The sequence below is a fragment of the Sinohyriopsis cumingii genome, chromosome 1 (genome assembly GCF_028554795.1).
Source record: "Sinohyriopsis cumingii isolate HCF-2022 chromosome 1, ASM2855479v2, whole genome shotgun sequence".
In the NCBI taxonomy this organism is placed as follows: domain Eukaryota; kingdom Metazoa; phylum Mollusca; class Bivalvia; order Unionida; family Unionidae; genus Sinohyriopsis; species Sinohyriopsis cumingii.
Genome location: NC_142961.1, coordinates 170640201 through 170664053, shown reverse-complemented (window position 1 = coordinate 170664053; position 23853 = coordinate 170640201). Strand labels below are relative to the sequence as shown.

General features: G+C 42.1%; 1 protein-coding gene across 3 annotated transcripts in view; it reads left to right on the top strand.

Annotated features, from left to right (window-relative positions):
* LOC149808376 (solute carrier organic anion transporter family member 4A1-like) overlaps window positions 1-23853 on the top strand; it is a 62669-nt gene that overhangs the window by 24809 nt on the left and 14007 nt on the right. For 2 of the 3 annotated variants that reach the window (XM_089976365.1, XM_089976358.1), the window contains exons 2-3: window positions 4041-4141; window positions 4955-5280. In XM_089976365.1, coding sequence (XP_089832491.1) covers window positions 4041-4141; window positions 4955-5280 — 427 coding nt within the window. Of the gene's footprint in view, window positions 1-4040; window positions 4142-4954; window positions 5281-7418; window positions 7510-23853 lie in introns of those variants that run through there. The other variant, XM_089976374.1, reaches the window with a different exon arrangement.

The window sequence follows — 23853 nt, the reverse complement described above, 5'->3', positions numbered from 1 at the left end:
CCTAATCCGATTGATGGTGAATCGCCTCACCAATGGCTCAGAAACTTCGTTGATTATTACGAGGAAATCGACGCTGATTATAGATCGACGGATATTTTGTTGACCGAGCTTAAAAAATTGATTCGACTACAACCGAATAAGATTCAGTGTGACGTTATGAGAAAAATAATCGACGAGACTCCGATGAGCGATTTTCTAAATTTGTGGCGTCCCGATCATTTGATCGTCGCTAGTAGGAAAATTATTCGTGATATTATCCAGGAAATGTTATTCAAGCTGCATTGCGAGAAATTTCCAACACTGCAGGTACCATTATGCTACAGGCCCGCTAATACTCGACGACAAAATATTAATATTACTTTGCCATGTGGAAAGGAAAAGATTTTGGTCCTAAATGATATTATCTTTGTTGATATTAGTCTCGTTAATGACGCGATAAATGCAGAAAAATCACCGTGGAAATTAGGCTACGCAACAACGATACACTCGTCACAAGGATTAACCGTAGATGGACAAGTTTGGATCGTCGATGATAGAATATCTTGGTCAAATCTAGTGTATTTGGCCGTGTCGAGAGTAAGAAAATTATCTCAGCTAGGACGAATTCGAGTAAATTATCTTAGTGACACTGGCGGTAGTTGAGTATCTTCTGGTACTATTTGTAATTCTTCTTTGGTAAATCCGCGTTGAGGCGCTAACGAATCTAGGATATAAATCGCTGGTCTTCCTGACGATCTTGTTACGGCGGATATTTTGTGTGTTGTAACGCTCCAGGTTGGGTCGGTTGCTCTTTTTCTGCCTCCTTCGGCCTCACCTTCTTTATACAAATATCTGACTGTGACACTACCTAGTACAGGCTGAATTGTGGAATCTCGCTTTAGGGGTATATTCGATTTTGTAATTGCAATTGCGGGTTTCATTGCTATTGTTCGAGTCATCTCATTATTCAGCGCGTTGATTACATGAGGCAATCTTGATACCCAATCGTGAGATCGATTATTCTGAATAAATTCACGCGCGTATTGGTATCCGAATAATCGTTCTGCAAGCGTTTTATTGAATCTTTCGACGATAGCTTGATTGTGATGAACACCTACGATACCGCGTCGGATTTTCACATTATTTTTTTTCATCAATGAAGTAACCACGCCAAGAAATTCTCGACCTGGATCAACCTGGAGAAGATTCGGCCATGTTAACGGGGATCGGGAATAAATTTCGCTAAACGCCTTAGCGATCTCCGTTGCTGTTTTATTCGATAATGGCTCTGCTTCTTTATACCTGCTAGCGATATCAACGATGGTCAAAACGTATTTATATGTGACTCCGTCGACGGTATCGTGAGGAAGAAACATAAGATCCGCTTGATGGACCTCGTTGGGGACACTGACGGTGAAACTCGCGTACGGTATTTTTTTAGGCGGAGGAAGATATATTTGCCAAATTGCCTGTTTTGATAACCACGATTCAGCGACGGATTGTTTTACTTTAGCGGCTTTAGCGAGTTTGGCAATCGCTGATTTTCCTCGCCAGAATCCTCGCGGAGAATAATATATTTGCTCCATATTATTTAGCAGCACCGAATACTAATTTACCTTTCATCGCGCCTTTTATCAACCAGGATGCCAATTTTTCTTTGAAACTTTTATTAGGAATCGCGTCTAATGCGTGAATTAGCTTGATATCAGCGAGATGTCTTTGTTGTAAATCTCCGCTGCGATATGCGAGGTCGTGATCATAACAAGCGTTATCGATGGCGTTTACTGGATCTTCACCCTGAAATGGTTGGTTATTATCGTCGAGTCTGATATCGAGCCTCGTTCCGGGTCCGCAGTAATTGTATCCTGGCAGATGCTTCTCTCCGGGATATTTCGCCCAGGGCAGCCCAGGTAGATTTTTCATGGAGGCGGCAATGTCTCCTCCGGTTCTAGTTTTTTTTTTACAAATCTAAACTTGCGTGTCTTGCAAACTTCGCATTCTCCTGCAATTGCGTTCCTGTTGTTACGTGTAACGATTTCGGTTGGATTTATCGTAGCTGTGTGCGTGCGACACTTAATACAATATAGATCCATGTATTCTAGTAACATGAATGTAATTGATTTTTCAGCCACGAAACGACGAGAGCAGGTGAAACATCATGCGGTATTACCAAATTCGATTAGAATGATAATCATTGGTCCATCTGGATCTGGTAAGACGCAATTGTTATTGAATTTGATCATGCGATGGCTAAAATGGGACAAATTGTATTTGGTTGCACCATCCGTTGACGATCAACGATGTTATCAAGTGTTAAGGGAATTTAGCGACAATACCGACCAAGGCACAATCGAATTCATCACAGACATCAATGAAGCTCCATCTGTGGAAAATTTGGACGGCGATGTTAATAATCTTGTTGTATTCGACGATGTTATGCTGGACAAGCAGACCAACCCGGCTAGGATATTCTCGCGTGGCAGACACAAGAACACCCATGTTATTTACGTAACACAGAGATATACGCAGATTCCAAAGGTGATTAGGGACAATTGTAATATTTTATCGGTGTTCAATGGCGTAGACACGCACACGCTGAGAAATATTCATCAGACCTGGTGTAACGGCGACATGGATATAAATAAGTTTAAAAATTTGTTCAGCCGCGCTCAGGCAACGCCGCATGGGTTTATTACGATAAATCTTCATGATCCACGCAGTCGGTATCGAATTGGTCTCGATCAAATTTATTCATGAAAAAGTAGCCCCGCGTTGCAAAAACTTATTCCCAATAATTTATTTTTCCTGTCCTTAACGCTATATTTACTAACACACCGGCGCGACCAACCGATGCACCCGGTCTGAAATGCATGAAAATTGATCTCCGTAGAAGGCTTTATTTTTGAATTCTGAGGCTTCTACGGAGAAAGTTCTCGTAGGAAGCTTTATTTTGGTGGAACGCAAAGGTCTGTTAAACTTCCCTGCTGCTCTTAATTTCTTCTGCTTACGATATAAATGTTAGATAATATGTCACAATGTTACACTGGTTAATAAACAAGAGTTGCTCAATGCGACCGACACTCTACGAACCCAAAAGAATTTCTAGGAATCTAAAATAAGACGGTCTCTGCTTTCTGACTGCTTCGTGTTGATATCATCCCATTGTTTTGAGAGATAACAAGCTTTTCCAATTGGCCGCTGTAGCGTACATATTGATGTAAAATCGGCACTATTTTCATTAAGACCAATTAGATATCCTTGGAAGTCTATTTGTAAACACCCACGCCATTATGGCCGTGAGTTCAAGAAGGCCGGAGTAGCGATAACAAGATTTCAAAGATGGTAATGGTGGCAGCCATATCGATTGCAAGATTAGCACCATTTTCATTTACATCCAACATCTATTGGTGGGAAGCTGTTTAAAGTTCTAGAAGTTCTAAGAAGATTTGTTTGTGACAAATCCCGGCTGATATCACCATCCAGTCAGCATGAGAAACGTAAACAATATTTTTCAAGATGGTCGCGCTGGCCACCATATTGGATGTCCAAGGGGAACAACTAACATTTAATACCAACAAGACCAGTTGACGAATGTATGTATACATAGTCATGGCAATCCTCCAAGTAGTTTAGGACGAGTTGCTATAACACACATGTGTGCTAACGGACGGAAGGCCGACATCACACGATCCCATTAGTTCTTCTGGTCGGTGATAAAAAGAGTTGACATACAACGCCAGTGTGTGTGTGCATATGAATGTAGTGCGCTTGTAAGAGTGAATTTCTTACCGATTCTTGAGATCAACCTAACTTTTGTGCACTCGGTGTGAGTATACATTCGAAACAATTTTAGAAACCTTCACTGTATTTTAATTGCAGTAAATGAAAGTAAATTGCATGTTTGCTAATAAGACAAAATTGTCAACAGATATTTGAGGAAGCATTTGATTCAGTACTTTACAACGTACACAATACTCAATATTCTGGAGTTAAGTTGTTTGTTTATAAATATACTCTACGTCAATGCCGACTTTACATAAGCACGACTTTTTTTGATAAAGGTATCGAGTGCTCTCACTGGAACGACACCTGGGCAAGGGTACGGACATTCTGTAAAGTTTCAAGAGGATGAAGAATATGGGTGCTTTTCTTTCAAGCCCAGGTGAGTATATACATATATGTGTGTGTGTGTGTGTGTGTGTGTGTGTGTGTGTGTGTGTTTGTGTGTGTGACAACATATACAAATTCGGGTTCATTCGGCAATTTTGAGAATGGTTCTTATTTTTATGATTATATATAGCAAAAATGTTGAACAAAATCAGTTGAAACTTGTTTAAATCTACATGTCTTTTCTTTTCAAATCAAAGGCATAAATACCAGTTTATGATAATCACTCACGACCGACTCATTAACAGCTTTCTAGCATGCGATACGTGACGACATGCTTGATGCCAGAATCGAGATGTGATATAGCTGTTACCAAGTACCGTAGTCGAAAGTGATACAGTTCAAACCATTGTCGATATTCCGATGTGCCAAATGAACAAAAGTCACGCATTTGTATGTACTATCTGTAAATATTCACGCTGCACTTGAAATAAGAAGGAATATGCTGCGCCTGCGTGTGTGTTTATATATATATATATATATATATATATATATATATATATATATATATATATATATATATATATATATATATATATATAACGATTATGTCTATAGTCTTTTCTTTTCAAGATATATATCGATCTGTACTTTGACTCGTATGAAATAATTACTTTGTAGTCCTCAAAACATCCACTCTAATTCAAATGATATTGCACACTTCTTTCATATAATATTATTATGTCATATTAAAGAAGTTAGCTTTGTGAATTATTTCTTGTTATAATTTCTTCATGCATTCCAGTAATTTTCGTAATCGAGCAAAGTCAGAGAGGTGTGGTCCTAATTCTAATAAAATTATTTTCAGATATCTTCAACGCTTCAACACTATCGGGTGGCACGTGTTTTGGCAATGTGTTTTCAACTTTTTCGAGGGTTTTGCAGTGAATGGAATAATAAACGTTATCATTCCAGCTCTGGAGAAAAGATACGCCCTGTCAAGCTCCAGGTCTGGACTCATCTCCAGTAGCAACGACTTCGGTGCCTTTTTGTGTTATTTCTTGATTGGATATTTTGGGGAACAGAGGCATAAGCCAAGGATTCTGGCAACCGGTATAGTTCTGATGTCAGTTGGATGTTTGATCTTCTCCCTTCCACATTTTATTGGCGGCAAATATGAGTATACTATTTCCGGTAAGGATGATTCTCGTTGATATTCACCTGGGAAAAGTCTTTCTTATTTTAACTGTGTCATTTCCAAGGTTTTTCATATTTAGAGTATCGTAGGGTCAAGGGCGAAACATGATGTTGCAGGATTTTGGCAATATCAAACTAGAGCACAAATTTTTGTCTATACAAATTCTCTTTTCATTAAACTTGATATTTTACCTACCTTATTTGTAAATATCCACTTTCAGACGTATGTCTTGCACCCTGTCTCCTACTTGAACCAAATGTAATATCGGAATCGCTGCCCACCTTAATTGCAAACAAATTAAGCTAAAGATGGACGTTATCCTACCTAATTGTCTATATAATCGACGTCCAAGAATTATTATTCTTTTAAAGTAGAGAGATCTCTGTATGATCGACGTCCAAGTTATTGTTTTTCTTTATAAAGTAGCTATTACTCTGTGTAATCGACATACGAGAGTTATTATACTTTCAAAACTAGTTCGTACTCTGTATAATCGACGTACAAGAGTTATTATTCTTTCAAAAGAAGCTATCGTCTGCGATGAACATTTCATTCTGCTTGAGGTTTATCGTCTTTATTATTCTAGATGAAGCAATGTTTTTATGTTTTTCAATCCTGTTTGACAATTCAAGAACATATCTATAATACCATGGTTCCCGACAAACAAGAATAATCAAAATTAAAATAATTATACAATCAATATTGAATTTGTACATTTAATAGAGGGAAATAACCAAGCTGCAAACGTGAAAGGCATAAATATGTAATTGGAAACAAAATATATCCATTTTAGAAAACGAAGTTACGGAATGAAGAAAATTGTTGTAATTACCAGATTCATTAAACAACTGTGAAAATAACATGGCATTAACATAGCTATCCTGACTGATTTCAAAACAGATAAAAAAATAACATAGAATTAACCTCTCACCTAACTTACCATACTTATTTTTTTAAACAGTCACACAAAAAAACCATGAAATCAACCTCGCTTCCCAGACTGATTTAAGTTAAGTTAAGCCATCGTTAGTATATATATAACCAAGCCTCCACGATACAATGTCATATAAAATCAATGCATTTTAATGTAGTTTAAACATGTTTTATTAATAAATTTGAAAGTTGGAGATTGCAAGACGTATACTATGGAAGGTAAAGGATTAGAACGAAAATCAATGGCTTATAATGTTGTTCTCTCGTTAAAAAAATGTTTAACTTAGGGAATAAATTTTTACATACATTTGAAAAGGTACATGATAGGTTCTGCACTAGATTTCAAAACCTTGTGGAAGACTGCCTCTTTATTTTCATTAATATTGAAAATGTATTAAGCATTGGAGTAGATTGATTAGAAAGGGAGATAACCGATATCCAAGAAAATGTTATATTATGCTGAAAGAAATGGACGAGTCGGGTAAAATTCCGTGGGTTTCGAATGTTCAAGACGTACTTTTCAGATATGTATTTGGCTATAGTTGTTTCGCACAGGATGTCGGGAAAAAAGTATTTGATATAGGTACCACCAATAGACGACAATGTTAAAGCCCCTTTCATACATGCTTTATCAATACCACTGGTCACGGGAGATGAAATTCAGTTCGAACGATTCAGCATGTATTCGTACGGGCACTAAACCATCTTTGGCTTGTGTGTTTAAGATGTATCATTACATATATTCGACGGTTTCTGAACAACCGTTTGATGACAATGTTGCGGAATTTACCGATAGTGTGTTGGGCCAGTTTGACATAAGATGCCAACATTGATACTGATGTTGTGCCTCTTGTCGACGAGTATCTGCTTCAACATTGTGGTATTGATAATCCATTGTATACGTTAAAATATAATCGTGTCGAAGGCTAAATTAGCAATGCCAAGTCAAGGGCACCTGGAATCATTGTATCAGCACGTGGAAACACCCAGTCGGCGACTACACTGTCATGCGTATAACTCAGAGATTGTTTGTACAACGAAATAGTGCAATTCACCACAAATTCATCCTGGTTACATTCCTTGTCGATTATTTTGCACCAAAATTCACTCAACGAATAAGAGAAAATCTCGACTATTATTCAAGAAGTAAACACTTGCCTGTATAACAGCTCTTTTGCAAAAATGAGAACAATTGTTTCAGATACCAAGCACGGGCGGAATCAATATGGTTATATACGAAGTTTGTGCCAGGCCCCAAGAACGCACAATCGCCGGAGACAAATGTTCCCCAGGTAGATATTTTATGATTGTATGGCAGTTGTACCAGAAAAAGGTAATTGGTGATAAATGTATGTGCGTCTTGTACCCAAACCAGACCATTGCGAATCATTTGTAAATTACGATCACAATATTAATAGAAGAACTGTGACTGACCCTTAAAGCTAGCGACACGAGCAAATAATCGAAGCGTAACAACAGCTGTGAGATGAAATCACCAAGAAAACTGCTTTACTCGCGAAATATAATCGCGCGTGTCTGGCCGTATATGATATATGTAGAATCACCTTGGTGTTACTTGAATTATGACCACAGCAACATCAGTCAGATTTGCTGTCGGGACTATATTAGTAGTAATTGGTGTCAATGGTGGCCCTGGGGAAAAAATGATTCCGCTACACCTACATTCGTGAATACATGTCTATTCAGAATTTCTTGCTTGGACACTAATTAGTTTAATCATAATTGCCACGCTGTACTCAGTGATAATCGAGGTTAAACAATTAGTATTGCGGAATTTCGACATGGAGCTAGTTGAGATGGAGATGCGCAGACATGCTACAAGCCGCTAGCGACCCAGGCCTAGCATCTGATTTACGGGTAGCAAACGTCGAGCTCACTGCGGCTGTATTGAGCTGATTAAGAAACCACGTGGGAACTTCGCTTGTGAACTCACACAGGTTGCAGTCACACATTTTGAGGAAAGCACATCTTATCGACGAGAGAATACCTTGTCATAACCCATATTAGTAGTTATGTGGGACAGGATAGCGACAATGAAAATTAGCATTACAGAACCCCTTGGGAACATATAGCGACAATGGAAATTTAACATGGAGAAAAATCGTGGGAACATATAGCGACAAGGGAAATTTAACATGGAGAAAAATCGTGGGACTGTTGAGCGACAAGGGGATTTGAACATGGAGAAAAATCGTGGGAACATATAGCGACAAAGGAAATTAACATGGGATTTTTTTTTAAAATTTTAAAAAAATAAAAAAAGGGGTAGGCAATTCAAAGACTATCTCTTTTCGAGAAATATGGCTGGCCCTGAAAAGGGCCTTTGGGTTTTTTCTTCTTTTAACTTCTTAACTTCTTCCACCATCCTCTTATTTTGTCCATCATTCCTTTCTTCTTTTTCTTTTCTGTTTCCGGCAACCAGTCCGGGTGACCCATGGCTCGGAACTTCTCTTGGATTTTCATCCAGTTTGCATTTAGTTTCTCTAGTTCTTCCTTTTTCTTTCTATTTTCTTCTTCTTTTCTTTCCTTTGACCACTTTTCTTTGATCTTCTTGACCTCTTCGGTCAGCACATTCCTCATTACTTCTTCCGCTTTCTTAAGCTTGTCTAAGCCCCACTTCGCGAAACACCAATCTGTCCATTCCACAATGTCTTCTAAAAAACACCTTACACTTGTCACATAAACTATCGCTTCTTTTAACTTACCCACTTTCACATACGGTGGGTTAATTAAACCTCTGATTCTCTTCTCCTCATCCTCTATCATTTCTTTTACTATATCGATGGCTAAGTGGAGGCTGGTTACTTGTCTTGAGACGAAGTCTTTTGTCACTGCATGCCTCCATTCCTGTTCAAGCCTTTCTGCTACATTCAATCCATCCACCATCCAATACCAACTTCCCATAAGGTTGTTGTACAAAGCTGAAGCTGCTGGCATCTTCTTGTTTGCTTATTCCGTAGAATGGGCTCCAATGGCAAACACTGTTAGTTTTATACTTAAAGCGCGAACGTGAAGGAAAACATCCCCCTAAAAACATAAAATGGATCTTACCTAGATCATGACCCAACAACGCGCGTACGTGAAGGAAAACATCCCCTACTTTCTCATTTCATATAATAAAACCCTAACTTTACTCTTCACATACGCTAAGAAACCCATAATCTACTATTCACACTAACATACCTGAGCTCTTACAAACACAAACACACTAACACATACCCTCACAATTTTTAAGAAAGAGTTAGTGTTTATATACACACTACTCTACCTACACACATTGGCAAATCTATCGTTACTTCTTTTCTAGAGTATTGGGTAGCCCTGAAAAGGGCTGTTTTTTTAAACTCCAGATGCACCTATCTAATGGTTGCACCGTCCTGGCCTGGCGCCGCACACGCATCTTCTTCCCCAGTCTTCTTTCACCTTTCTTCTGGGGAGCGCAGAGGGAGGATGATTCGCTTCAACACCCCAATCCTCTGTCTCGGGAATATTGAACGACATCCTCTCTTCTCTTTTCTTTTCTTCTTCTTCCCTCTGTCTTCTCTCCTCTTCTTCCTTCTTTATTCTTGCTTCTTCTACTATAGCCTCCGCTGATAGTTCGTTTACTATCCGCCTGGCATATTCCAGGTGCATCTGGAGTTCTAACAGTTTCACTATTCTGCTAGTCATTCTTCTGGCTGTGTTGATCAATCAACAAGGGTAGCTGGACTGCCGAACGAGTTTCAATTTATAGTGAAAGCGCGGACGTGATGGAAAACATCCCCTAAAAAACATAAAATGGATCTTACCTAGATCGTGACCAAAATCAACAACAACGCGCGGACCTAAAAGAAACACTCACTCACTATTCTAAAATTTTTTATTAATCACTTCAATAGACTATCCACATACGCAAAGCAATCCAATCTAACCCCAAATATACACCTCTAACAGCCAAAAAACTAACATCATTTTAATCTACTATCCATACCAAGTTACGTGAGCTCTTACAAACACAAACACACAAACACACAAACACATACCCTCACATTTTTTATAAAAGAGTTAGTGTTTATATACACACTACTCCACCTACACACATTGGCAAATTAATAGTTATTTCTTTTCTAGAGTATTGTGTAGCCCTGAAAAGGGCTGTTTTTTGTTTTGCTATGGCATTCTTTTTTTAGTTTCTAAGAATGCGATGTCCTCTGATTATAGACTTTCTGGCAATAGGTCTGCTTCTTCGGAAAGAGAAGAAGAACTCTTTGGTGTCGATACGGCAATCGACAAAGCCTCTGTCAGGTTCAGGTTGCTGCTGCTGCTGTTGTTGTTGCTGTTGCTGCTGTTTTTGAAGTCTGTACTTCTCTGTCCATTCTTCTTTCTCCCTGTTCACTTCTTCTCTGAAGAGCTCTTCTATCAGGTCTTCAGTGATTTTTAACATTCTCACATTCTCTATTTCTTCTGGCTTCGGTATCAGACTGTGTCTGACCCTATGCAAATTCACGTAGGCTTCGTTGAGCTTAGCTAGTTTGGAGCACATCTTCGTAGGAGGATGAGTCGACAATGGATGGTTTGACTGGAAACAACCCCGGTTCTTATAGTGAAAGCGCGGACGTGAAGGAAAACATCCCCCACACGGTTTTCGATTCGCAACGTTCAGTGAGTGTCATGAGAGGGATAGTAAGAAATGAAAGAGCATCAATTCAACATTCTTATAGCTAAACAAAAGACAAAAGCATTTTTTCAAAACACAACATTTTTTATTCAAAAATCACTTAACACTAAACAACAACTCTAACATTTTTAACACTAATCCAACACTATAACATCAAACAATTTTTTTCAAATCACAAACATTTTTTTCTTCAAATACAATCTACTTTAAACAAGGCTGACAACGTTGTGAATGAAATTGTGATTTCCACTGTTGGAAATCATTAGGCCATTGATGGACACTACGTTTCCTAGCTTGAGACAAAAGATAAGCATAATGGTCACAAAACCATCGATCTACTTTCACATCGTTTCTAGCAGAAGAACGAGGATCAAAATGAGTCACTAAATGTTCTAAGGAATAGCCCAGGCTGCGATGATGCAGAAAATACACACAGTACTGTCCACACACCAAGGAATCTGTGCCTTGTAATTTCACATTATTGAATCGGGTGGTTTGAGCATTTCTTCTCATAAAGTCGATGATATCGTCTTCCAAAGGGGGCAATCCGTACGAATCGAAATATTCCACACATCCTTCTTGAGGAAAGTAGACGGCTACCCAGTGGGTTCCTGGGAGATGACTGTCGTCCGTGTTGATCACGTAAGCTTGATGGTCTTTAGGTTTGCGATGAGGGAGTTCATCTTTAGCACAGACGACAGGATTCCAAGAAGCCGTATACGAACTGTGGTTCAAAAGGTAATAAAGTTCCCAGGTATCCATTGATTTGTGTTTTTTTCTTCTTCACAGGTAATAATAAGTCGTCAATTCGATCCTGACTTTTTGCTTGAAAATGTCTGACGAATAAACGGTTATTCGTTCTGTTTCCTCACTCTGATTCAGGAGAGCTTCGATACGATGGATCTCTTGAGTGGTTAATGGTGGACAAGAATGTTCACGCAAGTCTTTATACCACTGGTGCAACACGTCTTTGTTCGAGATGAGGCTCCAAGCTTCGTCCAGATACTCGTCCAATTTTTCTTCTTGACTCAACATCAGGCATTTATCGTGTTGAATTTGACTCGGATGATCGTTTTGACATCCATAGCAATTTTTCTTGATCAATTCCGTCATTTTCTCAACCAAGTGTTTGGCAAAACAGGAGACTAAATGGGCTTCTTGTTCTGGCCATCTCGACTTCATCATGACAATTTCTTCGTCTTGGGATTCTCCTTCCACGGTCTCCTCACATTTCATGTCCAAAGTTTCTTCACTTTGTAAAGAGGGATAACAGTCTTCCATGGCTTCTAATAATCTAGAATGACTTCTCTCAAACTGTTGATTTCTATGGTATTATCGAATTCTGCATACAGGATGACGTTCACTGTCTCTGGCAGAGGATTTGCAAACTGAAGTTCCACACGAATCTGGCCGGATTTTATAGGGTGGAAATGTCCCTCGTCGCTGCCTTGGTCTGGAGTGAAATCAAACGCCCACAAAGCATAGCCTCCTGCATAATCTTCGTACGTAATACCGTGACTGGTGTTGGTTCCTAACTGACCGGTGGCTTCGTACAAGGACAAGTACGATCTCAAGTAATTCTTCTCTTTAAAGTCAGGTTCAAAAGGTCGGGTACACAAGGTCTTACCATCGCGACTGACTTCGATCTTAGACACGCCAAAGTGTTCAAAGTTGAAAGGATTTTTATCGGCAGCTCCGTTGAAGGCTGTATTCTCGACCATACCAACGATCAAACGTTTGGGTAACTGTCCTTGAAACAGATGATCTTCGATCATGGATCGTTGTCCCTTGGGAATGGTGAAGGTTTTCACTTCCACGCGTCGGATCGGATACTTAGCGGTCGTTCTGCTCAACGTCTGACTGATGTCGTTTCCCACTTTAGGTAACACTTCCACACGGCGTACGTAGAGTCTGGCTTCTAGGATTTTGGTTTTGTACTCGTCAGCATTACCCAATAAATGGAAAGCGGTACTGCTCCGATTCAGTCTCAGGCGAACATTCACTCCGTTTAGCAAATATTTCTCTTGCAACCACATGTCCAAATGCAAACGGTCCATCAGTTCTAAACTCTGTCCATCTTTGATTCTGTCTCTTCGTTCTATAAATCCCGCATTGTTTGGTGTTTTTTTTACATCAATTTCGAATGTTTCAAACTCGTCTGCTTCGTCAGCTTCCCATACCACACAGGAATTGAGATGAGTGTTCTTGGCATCTATTCCGTACGTCAAGAGATTTTCCAGGTAGGCACGATAAGGGTAAGTATCCATGCTGCTACTGACCAGTTTGTTATTCAAGTACAAGTCCACTCCACTGAACAAGGAATGCATGAAATTGTTGACGGGAGCTACTGCTTCAGTGTCTATAGGACCTCCAGTCTTATCTAGAATTTTGACTTTCAGGTACAAGTAACTGCTATTCAGATCGATGTAATCTTCGGGCTGTCCTTTGATTTCAAACTCGATGGGAGCGGAATCGGTCAATGAGGAGACGGGGTGAAATTCCACCCACTGAGATTCTTGCATGGTCATCATGGTGGGGGGCATGGCAAACAGATCCAGTTCCGTCTTGGAACAAGCGCAAGACTCTCGGTGCATCATTTTTTTGTTCTGTGTCTCAATAATCGAAAACGTCTAAGTCTCGAACGGTTCTTCTTTTCTTGGCCTTTCTCGCTTGAAGTCTGGTGAAAGGGTGTTTTCTTCTTCGTCGTCTCTTTCTGCCTTGTCCTTGCTGAATGCCTGACTCGGTAGCGTGCAGGGCATTTATAGGTGTGTCTCGTCGGCCCAAAATGTCTTTTCCCGTTTGCAGCAAGACATTTTTGCCTGCCCTCATGAAGGCTTCTTTAGGGTTTTGTTTGTCGATGATGACATTTTGGAGAAATTCTTTGCCTTGCGTCAGTGCCGCATCTTTCAAGGCGTGCAATCCTCGTGTCACCATCGGTTTCAACACTGGGGCCACCGAACGAAAGGCCGATTTTAACATGTCTCCTAAACCGTGTCCTCGCTGTCGAGCCACCCCTTGGTACACTGGATACATGACTTGCTTACGAGTCGTGAGAGAACCGTTTTCGAAAATGGAGTTTCACCGTGACTTTTCCTTTGGTGAATGGAATATTTTGTCCCAGATCTCCTTTTATAGTAATGTTGACCGTGTCCAAATACGACTTGCTGACCGGTAAATAGTGAGGATGGACAAATTCGCGGTGGACGTGGTAAGTGTTTCCACCTTCCTCGTCAACGTTCGTGGTAGAATCCACTTTGAAAGGAATGACACGCAGTAATGGCACAGAGGTGTGTCCCACCACGTTATACTCCACCACATCGGAGTACACGAACATTAAATTCATTCCTTGGTTCAGTTCTACCGGTTTTCCAAAAGCTTTGTAAAAATCCATATTACTGTTGATCTTGGGGCTCCAATTGTTTGTGACCATTGTTGAATGTCCACCCAAAATTTCAAACAAAATACCATTGAACCTGAAGGACAATGTGTCCGTATCTGGAAATTTCATCAGTAAGCGACGAGCCACTTTATGGTACTCCAGGGTGACACTTTTTTTGACTCTGATCAGGGCTTTGCCAAAGGCGAACTCGAACCTGTCCGCAATAGTGTCCACCAAATGTTGACCACTAAAATAAAACCCTGCTGGAATTTTCACGGTGTAGATACTGAAGGCTGGTTTGCTGGCTGGTCTTGTGATCCCTGAAAACCCGATGTCAGTCATGGCTTCTTGTAATTGTTGGTTCAGGATTTCCACCTCAAAAAAGTTTTGTTTTTCGGTGATGTTTTGGATTTGTGTAGGGTGAATCATTTCTACTAAAGCCACTTCCCAATGGGCTTCGTGATCTAACGCGATGGCTTGAGGTAATTTGGCCGTGTAACAGCACAACGTGTTGTGGGGAAACACCTCCATGGAACTGTCACTGGGTAAGGTTAAGTAAAATTGGTTTTGGTGACTCATAATTCCAGAGTTCTGTGGCTGTCCGAGGGAATATTAGTGGATGTCAGAGGTGTGTCTCCGCCCAAAATGGGGTTCTGATTGTGGTTGGACTGGTGACTGGCACTGGCACTGGACACAACGTTCCCGTTCGAGGAGAATTTCAGGGAGGGATTGGGAAGCAGGTAACCGATGCAACTGCTCAATAAAATGGTCCACAATTGTTTGTCTCCTTGTTGCAAACTCAAATTGGCGATGGCTGCCCCGATGACACAATACACCACGAAGATTTGGCAGAAAAAGACGATTTGCGTTTTAGGCACACGTTCTCCACACCACACCCACAAGGGTTGTTTTTGTAAATCTTGCACAGAAGAACTAGGTGAAGGAGGAGTGGTCGACGTAGCTGCGTCTGCTGTGTGAAAGGGCATGATGGTCACTTCTTTTTATAGTCGATGACTTGCGAAGCGTCGATCCAAGAATCGAAACTGGGTGGATATCCTTTCCAACGTACTTTGACTTCTTTGACACGTCGTTTGCCCACTTTACGGGTTCTGCGTTCGAGAATGCTTTCGATGTCGTACACGTCGTCTTCTTTTTTGGTGACACGTTGTAACTCGGGCAAATAAAACGTTCCTTTGAGCACTTCTCCGTTCATGTCTTCCAATTTATAGACGGCAGGATGACGGCCATGCACTCGTCCAGTGACGCGAAACAATTCGGTCGTCCAGTTAGGTAAGTAACCTTTGTCGAAAGTGCGTTTGGTTTTGCCAATGCGCACCCAATCTCCTACGGTCAACTCTCCACTTTTCTTGGGGACAGCCCTCGTCGGGGACGTACCGAACAGACGCTCGAACACCAGCACTTCGTTGTCGGGAGTCACGTCTTGCGGGGCACGTCCGATGCTTCGATGGTAAGATTGGTTGTACGCTTGCACCAGATGCGGTAAGATGTCGATGTACTTCAGAGTGTGGTGATGCGTAAAATATTTCCACATGCGTTCTTTCAAAGTGCGTTGAAAACGCTCCACGATGCTGGCTTTGGTTTCGGGATTCTCGGTGGTAAAAAAATGAATGTCACGTTTCTTTAATTCTTTTTGGAAAGCTTGGTTCAGAAATTCGGTGCCTTTGTCCGTTTGCCATCGAAGAGGGTGACGGCCGCTTTGTTTCAACACTCGTTGCAGGGCTTGCACTAACTCGCTGCTGGATTTGGAAGTCAAGGGCACGACCCAGGCAAATTTGGAAAAGACGTCGATGACACAAAACAGATATTTGTAGCCACGATTGTAGCTGGCCAAATGAGAGACATCGGCTAAATCGGCTTGCCATTGATGATCGATGCCTTCCACTTGGGTGCGACTTCTGGCAAACTTGCGTCGAATGGGTTTGTGTAAAGTGTAGGTAGCTTGTTCTTGTAACCATCGTTGCACTTGAGGTAAACGGAGACTTTTCAGTCGCGTTTTGGCAGCACGATACAATTTTTGAACTCCTGCGTAACCTGCAGGATGCGAGGGATCGTAGTAAATGCTAGCTAAGACTTTTTCCATTTTTTTGTGTGGATTGGTGTGTTAATAAGGCACCCACTCTTGGAAGAGGCTACTCTTTTTCTCTTGGGGTATTTTCTTGGATTGCAAGGCTTTGCGTGTGCGACCGGCAATAGGTGTTGAAGAGGAGGATGTCTGAGCGGGGGATATCGGTTCTTGTTTCACTTCTGTCTTCACTTTCTTTTTCTCTTGTGATGAAGAAGGGGTGGCCATCATCTTTTTAATCCATCCAATTCTGGAGGTAGGTGGTGTTGTTAACTTGCGTACTTTTTCTGGTGGAGTTTGAAACCCTTCTTCTTCTTCTTCTTTTCCTTTTTCTGTCTTGGTCACGGGTAGTGGTGGAACTGGTACTGGTACTGGTGATGGTGCTGGACTTTTCATCAAGGTCTTAAAATCTTTCAAAGTGGGTAAAGCTGTTTCGTCTAAAGCTTTCTGGTGAAAGAGTTGCAGTCGTTGCAAGAGTTGACCGTACTTTTGCGATTTTTCTGTTTCGGACAAATCTTGGCGATCCATCAAGGATTGCAATTCGTGTTGTAACTGGGACATCTCGCTCAAATGGGGATTGGGAGGTAAATGCGGGGTGCGTTGTTCTTGCCACCGATGGTATTCCATCCATCGTTTGTAAGGCACTAAAGCTAGTTTTCGTCCTTCCATGGGGTTGTCAGGGGTCGATTCTGAGATCTTGGAACTTCCGAGGCCTTTTTATCTTGCTCCCATCAGTCCTCCCAACATGGTTCCCAAGACTCCTTTCAGTATGGGGCCTAACAAGAGAGGTAAAATGCCTCCACGTTGGACCAACATCTTCTTTTTTTGACGAATGGGAATTTTCTTTTGAACCATTTGGCGAAGAACGTGACGATGTTTGCCTAAGCATTGTTTCTGGTGTTTGGACAAAGGGATCGTGCCTTTCAAAACGTTCAAACAACATTCGCACACGGTATCGATGACCTCTTTGGAGGCCGTTTGAATGAGTTTTTTTCGTAGGGGTGAAGAAGCTTTGGACAGGACAGATAACAGGTCCCCATGTTTAGCTAAACGTGGTGGCAGTCCTTTCCTTTTCTTTCCTTGGGGTTTTCTGGAGGGTGACATTTTTTGCTTGTGGTTCCGGGACATTCACCGAACAGACACTAACGTCGATGACTTAACGCACACCCTTTTATCTTTTTTTTGGGACTATCGCTTTGTCATAAAGGTGACAATGTTTTTCCCAAAATCACCAAGGAATCCTCCCCTTTGTTGACGCCTCTTTTTCTTGGAACGACTGTGTCTTTTCTTAGGGTAATGTCGATGCTTGGCTAAGCGCTTTGTCGGATGACGCGTCTGCCTTTGTCTCTTTCTTTTGTGGCTTCTTGGAGGTGACATCTTTTTTACAAGTTCACTGATACCCCGACTTGGTCACAGGCTCTTTTTATACTGGAACGCGTCGCCACTGATTGTCTTTACGTTTTATCAGTTTGAGGACAGGCATGACACGTCGTGCAGGGGTACGCAACGGACTAAATCGAGCCAGTTCTTGCTTGGACAAATCCAGTAAACTTTGTAACATGCCCGATCTTTCTTGGACTTTGATTTTGGGAGAAGGTACTTTGTGAGCAGCAGCCACTGCCGCTAAATGGGAGGGTCCTGCCACTGGGGAAATTCTTTTGGGGGTCATCAACGGAGATGTTCTTGGTGTGATCAACGTCTCCAAGTACTCTTCAGTTCTGGGTGTCATCAACGGAGAAGTGGATGAACGTGAGGATGCCGGAGACGCAGTCACTGCCGTGGCAGGTCGTGGTTTGCGAGTGTAAGGTTGCGTCCTGGCCGAAGTGCCTCTCTTGCGACTAGTTTTCTTCTGTGGACTTTTCTTTTTCTGGGGACTTTTTCTCTGTTTCTTTTTCTGGGGGCTTCTTTTCTTTTTCCGGGGTGGTGGTGTCTGGTAAGAGGAGGGTCCTGCCACTGGAGAAGTTATTCTTCTTGGGGACCTGGTCTTTTTCTTTTTCTTCTTGGGGCTTCGTTGGACTTTTGTCTTGGGGATAACTTTGGGGGCATTAGGATCCCATCTTAAGAGTGAGCGAATGATGACCCCTCCTAGAGTACCGCTCCCTCCAGGTTTCAAAATGATTTGTTTTTTGGTTTGAGTGTCGATGCGGGGATCGGCCAGTTGGACCAAAGCGACTTTGTTTCGATCGAAAAAGCGTTTGGTTTGATGAGGAATCTGAATGATTCCTTGGAGTAATTGACGTGCCGTCACCGTGAACCATCGTAAGACTTCTTTGAGACTAGCTTCTAAGACACGGGCTCGTGTTTGTGGATTTTTTTCTCGACTGATGCCATACAAGGCACGAATCAATTTGACGGGAAGATGCGACTGAAGGGACGTCATGTTCACACTGTGTGAGACAGACGAAAAAGGGTCTGAGGTTTTTATAGATTTTTTATGGGGAGTGAAATGAAGTCGAGGACGGAGACGTGTACAGGACAAGCCCTCCGTCTTGGCACCAGTGGTGAAACAAGTGGGTACGAAATCGCAAATCCTCGGGGGTCGTAGGTTTCAAATCGACGAGTAAATAGGCGTGTGGCGTTTGAGTGGCATCGTCGTACGCCTGAGTCAGCCAAGGCGTTCCTAACTGTTTGGCTAAGACTTGCACTTGCGATTTATCTCGAGGGCTTTTAAACAAGACCACGTAATGCGCATTGAGACTGATGGTGCGATGGGCTTTACTTTGTTGAAACAAATTTTGGGTGATGTAAACGACACTGGCATTACGGTGATGCCCTTTGCGCGTGAACCACAATTTAATTTCTTCTTCGTCTTCTCCTAACATGTCGTCGAAAATGACCAAATGGGTTTGACGGGAGTCAGAGACGATGCCGTCGTCTTCTTTAGGAATGCCTTCCACAAACACGATGGAATCGCCTTGACTTTCTCGCAAGAGGCTGTACGCCGATTGCCACTCTTTGTAACACCACACGATCCGTTGAGGGGGCCGATCGATCAAATGATGTTTATGTTCGATCAAACGTTTGACGAATTCGGTTTTGCCTGAACCGCTAGGTCCAGCAATGAGCATGTTAAAGGGATGGCGAAGATACAAAGCCTCCCAACTGGCACGATCTAAGTGTTCGTCGATGACTTTGACAGTAGAGGAAGAGGGAGCAGAGACAGCAGAGGTAGCCATGGTGTGAGAAATGTCACTTGTGACACGAAAACAAACAAGACAAGAGTTTATATACTTTTTCAGAACACGTTTATTGAATGTTTTTTTTCAAACATGAATACGAAAGACAAAAATACATAAAAGCCAAAGGCTTAAGTACAAGGATAAAAGGCACATGATAACGATGAACGTGGAATAAACACAAGTGTCTGTACAACAATCACATCTTTTGGGTAATGTTCTAACCAGTTCAACAGGGGGTAAGGTCACACAAGTGTCCTCCCGAAAGGGTCTTTCAGGTCTGTCCACGACAGTCCTGTCCTGGGTGACGGGTTCTTCTGGCACCGTCACTAACACGGGTTGAAAAGTAACTTTTTTCCTTGAACAACTCTCGTGCATACTGGGCCACTTCTTGGGTCCAAGCCTCAAAATCCCATTCTTTCCAGGCACGGACATCTGTCCAATGGGGATGTAAGTCACAAGCTACACACACATCGTCATACACGTCTTGGGTAGCTAAAAGTTGACGAATCTTTTTTTCCCGTAGAGGTCGAGAAGTATCCAGATGAAAACGCAAGGCTTTGAGCAAAAGGAGTTTTTCGTGACCATTTAAGGCCATGGAGGTGGTAAGTACTGATCGTAAAGAGTCCACAAAGAATCGGCTGGTAAACGAAATCCCAAAAAACAAGTCACTAAGACACACACCACTTGTCGTCCCAAATTGAATGGATACAGTTCTTGTAATAATCGATGGTAATGATCCACGGTTTGAATATGGTCATTGAGTTCCTTCCACGGAATCTGTTGGATGACATGTGACATAAGTCGTGGCATGACAGCCTGTTTTTATAGTCTCTTTGTTTCGGAAACAATACACGTACTTTCTAGCCAGAGATCTTCGTTCTCCAGTAGGGAATCTAAATCTTGCATACTGTAACCGAAACTTCAGAGTTCGTTTAGAAGTTTCCTCTTCCTCTAAGTAGATTCCACGTAAAATATGTTGATAATCCTTTAACTTGTCTTCCTCAATGTATTGCTGTAGGTGAATCTCGAAGTAACCAAAATAATGAACATTTCGATCATTCACTAACTCAAAGTGTTGAACAAGGTCTGACCACTGAAACAATTTCTGACGAATCAGTTCTCTTATACCATTCAGGTACCAGTGGTTAAAGATCTGGTGACGTAACGGATGCAATTGTTCTTTACGTTTCACTTGTATTTTCACCAGCTCTCGGTAAATGCGTTCTCTCAACTCCACAGGCAAAGCACGAATGTTCTCTTGCAAAGTATCCATGAATAGGTCATACTAAATCCTCTTTGGTCTGACACAAGAAATGTACTCTTTGCACAAACATGGTTTCACTTCAGTGTCGAATTTAAATCGTTGAGTCACTAATCTACACATGACAATTCGTTCAGAAGTTTCCTCTTTCACTAAGTTGACATTGTGTTCAAGATGTTGGTAATTCGTTAACTCTTCCTCTGGAATTCGATGCAGTACGTTTACAATGATGTAGGTAGAATCGTCCATACCAAACCAATCCTTTTTAAAACTAGAGGATCGTTGATCAATGTCTGTCCGATGGAACACTTTCAATTGAATCAGTCCTTGTATAGCCTTCAGGTACCAGTGGTTCAAACACCGGTGACGTAACGGATGCAATTGTTCTTTACGTTTCACTTGTATTTTGACCAGCTCTCGGTAAATGCGTTCTCTCAACTCCACAGGCAAAGCACGAATGTTCTCTTGTAAAGTATCCATGAACAGATGATTATGGTAAGAAGTTACTTCAATGTCTCGGTCCCACTAAGGGTAAGTAATGACAATTCGGTGACCATCGAGCATGTTCTACGTAGGCCGAATCTTGCGGTTCCCAGTGGTGAAGTGTCACATCGCAACTGAAGCACCTGACTTTATCTCCTTCGCCCAAGTAGAAAAATCCGGCTCTGGCTAATTCTTCGGGGGTCGGTCCTCCCAGATACTTTGGCCATTTTCCTTTGAACGATTGAAGACGATTTTCAAAGTCGCAGTATTCCGACAAACGCACAGGAAACGAATATTCGTTTTTCACAGGTTCGTTTCGATGAGGGTTGAGTGACATGGGTAGGAGTTTGCTCAAGGCTGGATGACATCCGTAGGGGGGTAGACGTGAAGGTGAACATTCCCCTTTAAAACGAAACCCAGTAAAATGTCCAAGAGGACGAGCGGCATCACTTTCGCATCCGACAGGTTTGACACGCACAGCATCACTTTCCATGATAGGGGTAGGGGCACTAAAGTTCCCATGATGCTTTACGGCATCGCTCAGGTCACAAGGTACAGCATCGTATCCATCGCAAGGCTCACAATCGCACTCGTCTGCAAACTCCGTTACGCAATTACAATGGTAACCACATGGACAATCGCAGTCTCCTTCCGGACATTTTCCGTCGCAATGCCTGGGTCTTATCCATCCAGTATTAGTCACACTAGAGGAAGATACAACTTTTTTACAATCCCCAAACTGGAACGATGTCTCTTTCAAAGTATTCATCTTGTTTGCTCGGTCTTGGTAGTCCCAATGAACTATCGATCTTGCCTAGGGTTCCTTTTTATATACAGACCAATACCGATGTGACCGTACGGTAAGGTGAAATGATTGGGAAGTCGAACTCGCTTCTGGTACACGATTTGATAAACTTTTTCCAAAGGTCGACTGACGATGTGGTGAGTGGGTAAACGTACAATCTTGTTCGGTTGATAGGTGGTCACTTTAAAGTTTCCATCCTCTCCCGATTGCAAGGCTTCTTTCAATACCCCAAAGTTGACCACTCGACTGGTACGATAATTCAGAGTCAGTCCTTTCACTTTGCACGTCGTGTGCACTTCTCCTTGTTTGTCCCGGTATTCGTAGCCGTAATTTTTGGGACCGCCACTGACGAAACTTAGAATCTTGTCGTCGGGATGCTCGTCTGTCCAGGCTCCTAAACGGTCTCCTTCGATGTCAGGGTGCTGTTGAATCGGGTGATGGATGTAAATGCAACTGTCCGTGTCAAAGTACAGGACGCGTTCTTCTAACAGTTCTAAAGCTTCGTACAATTTTAAGCGAGCATGGGCTGTCACGTAAGCCGCAATGATGACATTTCCAAAAGGGTCGTCTTGTACAAAGTCCAGATCTTCTTCGTAATTGACCAAGATCAAATCCTCTCGAACGACGTCCACGTGTTTCATGTATTTGGTTTTGTCGTGAATCATCTGAAAGTAGCGGGAAGGTTCTGTCAAATATTCCGTCTTGGGTAAACACGGGCGTTGTGCCATTTTACCCCACAAGCAATTTAACATCACTTTGGCAAACGATCGCCTGCCTTCGTTTTTCTCGATGTGGTCTAAAGTGATGCCTTCTTGTTCGTAGTATTTCTCTTTGAATTGTATTTGGTCTTCGGGAGTGTGACACCAGGAAGGATAGCCGCTGGCTTCTTGCTTCAGTTTCAAAAAGGCATCCACGTAGTCTGCGAAAATGCCTTTCTGAGTGGGGTCACCCTTGTGGTATTGTTGTGTCTTGGGAAAGTGGCAAATTTCGTACACTTCTAACAGTTGGTATCCCATGTCCAAAGCTTTGAACAATTCTACGCTGACCCAGGTTCCCGTCAAGGCCCGTTCTTCCTGGCTGTGATGACAAGGCTGGTCTTGGTTGCACGTTTCGGCACAAGTACGGCACAAGGGAAACATCAGTTTGCCTTGACAATGGTGAGGTAAGACGGGATGGTATAGGTTCGTGGGAGGCAAAACTTTACACTTGATCAAGCCTTCGTATTGTCGAATGTTGACCAGGTCGATGTGTTCCGTCAACAATTGCGGGTGCCCTACGGGAAAGCGACAATATTTGCACACGTAGGGATACAGCGAACACACGTCCAAGTATTTGATTTCTTCTCCTTTCTCTTCGTCGGCTTGGTACAGCAAACAGGTGGCATTGGTCCTTCCTCCGTACAAACTATCCCTCGGGTTCAGCGAGTCCATGAACTGGTAACTTTCCACGAGGCGTTTAAACTCGGGATCGGTTTTCATACGGTGATCGTACTCGTGTTCCCACATTTCCACCACTTGGTATCCTTGCTGTTCTAACTTTAGACGTCGCTGACAAGTGTCCTGGTACAAGTCTTCCATGGTTCGTTGCAAAAACTGATTTTTAGTGCCACGGTCAGGGTAACAAACAGGACATCCGTGAAATAAGCAACCGTTAAACTCGTACACGATCTTGGGGTTTTCTAAGTCCCAGCCATCGACCGAATACGTTCCGATGGTCTTTTCGCCCCCTCCGTTGCGGGCATGCTGAATCCACTTGTCTTCCTTGTCGC